Here is a 1,621-nt window from a genome sequence, read left to right as displayed (position 1 = left end):
TAGGTGAGATAGGATCTTGGGAACCAGCCGTCTTGGTAGAGCGGTATTGGGAGGGCGCCGAGCTGGCTACCCTCCCCCCCTGTGGTTTCCGGAGGCTTGATCGCCCTGCGTTGCCGCAGGGTCTTCCCGTTTGAGTACTTTTCAAGTTAGACCCAGTGCTGTGGAAGGGCGCGGACTTGTGCGGTGTTACCCCCCCGACGGGGGCTATCTCCCCTGGACTAGCCCAGGGAGGGAGAGGCGGAGGAGGGTAGTAGTCTCAGGAGGCTGTTTGGCGTCTTGTGGTGTGAGCTCTTTGCGCTCTTTTTTTGCATGAGGATTTTTGAGCTTGGTGACCTCCCCAGCCCGGGATGACTCGTCGGGCTCCCGGTCGCCCAGGTCCTGGTTGCGAGCTCTCTGAGATGCTCGGTTCGTTCGGTCGGCAGGAAGAGCCCCCCAGTTGCGACTTCGTTTATGTTAGGAGACCAACGGGCATAGATCCCGTCTAGTTGGAGCGCCAAACAAGCGCTGTTGCGTGCCGGCCGTCGTTTCCCGTGCGGCCTGACCCGGGGGCGGAGTGCATGAGACTAACCAGCCGTATGCACCCGCCCCCCGCGCTGTGCTTCGGCCCTGGGCCCCCCAGGCTTTTCAGCCCACAGTGTAATCAACGTCATACATACATACATACATACATACATACATACATACATACATACATACATACATACATACATACATACATACATACATACATACATACATACATACATACATACATACATACATACATACATACATACATACATACATACATACATACATACATACATACATACATACATACATACATACATACATACATACATACATACATACATACATACATACATACATACATACATACATACATACATACATGCATACATACATATTCTGAAGTCGGATGGGGTGAACGGATTAGGGTGCCCCTCTCGCAGGGGAGAGCAGGGAACTGCCTCGGGAAAGGGGACCGCTGGTGAAGCTATACCACCCTGTAACGACATACATACATATTAACACCTCGGTCACGGCGCCGATGGCCCCACCTGCAGCGCTTCGCTGAGCCGCCGCCGCAGCCCTGCCTCCCCAAGCACGTCCCGCCGCAGCCGCAGCTCCGCCGGCGGAACGTAACGGAACCGCGACCCCCGCGACCCCGTCGTGCTGCCGTACAACATGCCGTCGTCGTAACCCGCAACATATCCCGCCGCACGTCCGCGCTCGACAAAGCCGCCGCCGACGAAACCGCCGCGATCAACGCGATTGTACAGCGCCGCCGCCGCCGCCGCCGCCGCCGGCGACAGCTGTTGTGTCGGATCCGCTGCGCCGTCATCGTCGGCCTCAGCCGCAGTTTCTCTCTCCTCGGGCATTTCCGCCTCCGCCGCCTCCGCCGCCTCCGCGGCAGCGGCGGCCACGGCCTCCGCTTCCGTTGCGTAGACGTATCCAGCGCCGCCGGCGTCGTGAATGGGCGTTCTGGAGCTGCCTCGCACTAAGGTAAGGTTTACACGCGTGTCATGTGTGCACACAGAACCGGGACCGAGAACAGGATGAGGATCAGGATAAGAACACATCCGTTTGTTCGGCATAAATGTATTTTCAAGTGATAATA

General features: G+C 57.0%; 1 protein-coding gene across 1 annotated transcript in view; it reads right to left on the bottom strand.

Annotated features, from left to right (window-relative positions):
• Window positions 1-47: 47 nt before the first annotated feature.
• VOLCADRAFT_103539 (uncharacterized protein) overlaps window positions 48-1,621 on the bottom strand; it is a gene marked incomplete at its 5' end in the record, with an annotated part of 5,882 nt that continues 4,308 nt past the window's right edge. Inside the window, 2 exons of the mRNA XM_002947555.1 lie at window positions 48-537; window positions 1,062-1,501. Of these exons, the coding sequence (XP_002947601.1) occupies window positions 454-537; window positions 1,062-1,501 (524 nt within the window). The 3' untranslated portion in view covers window positions 48-453. The remainder of the gene's footprint in view (window positions 538-1,061; window positions 1,502-1,621) is intronic.

The sequence above is a fragment of the Volvox carteri genome (genome assembly GCF_000143455.1).
Source record: "Volvox carteri f. nagariensis unplaced genomic scaffold VOLCAscaffold_7, whole genome shotgun sequence".
Classification (NCBI taxonomy): Eukaryota; Viridiplantae; Chlorophyta; class Chlorophyceae; order Chlamydomonadales; family Volvocaceae; genus Volvox; species Volvox carteri.
This window is presented reverse-complemented; position numbering and strand designations above follow the sequence as displayed.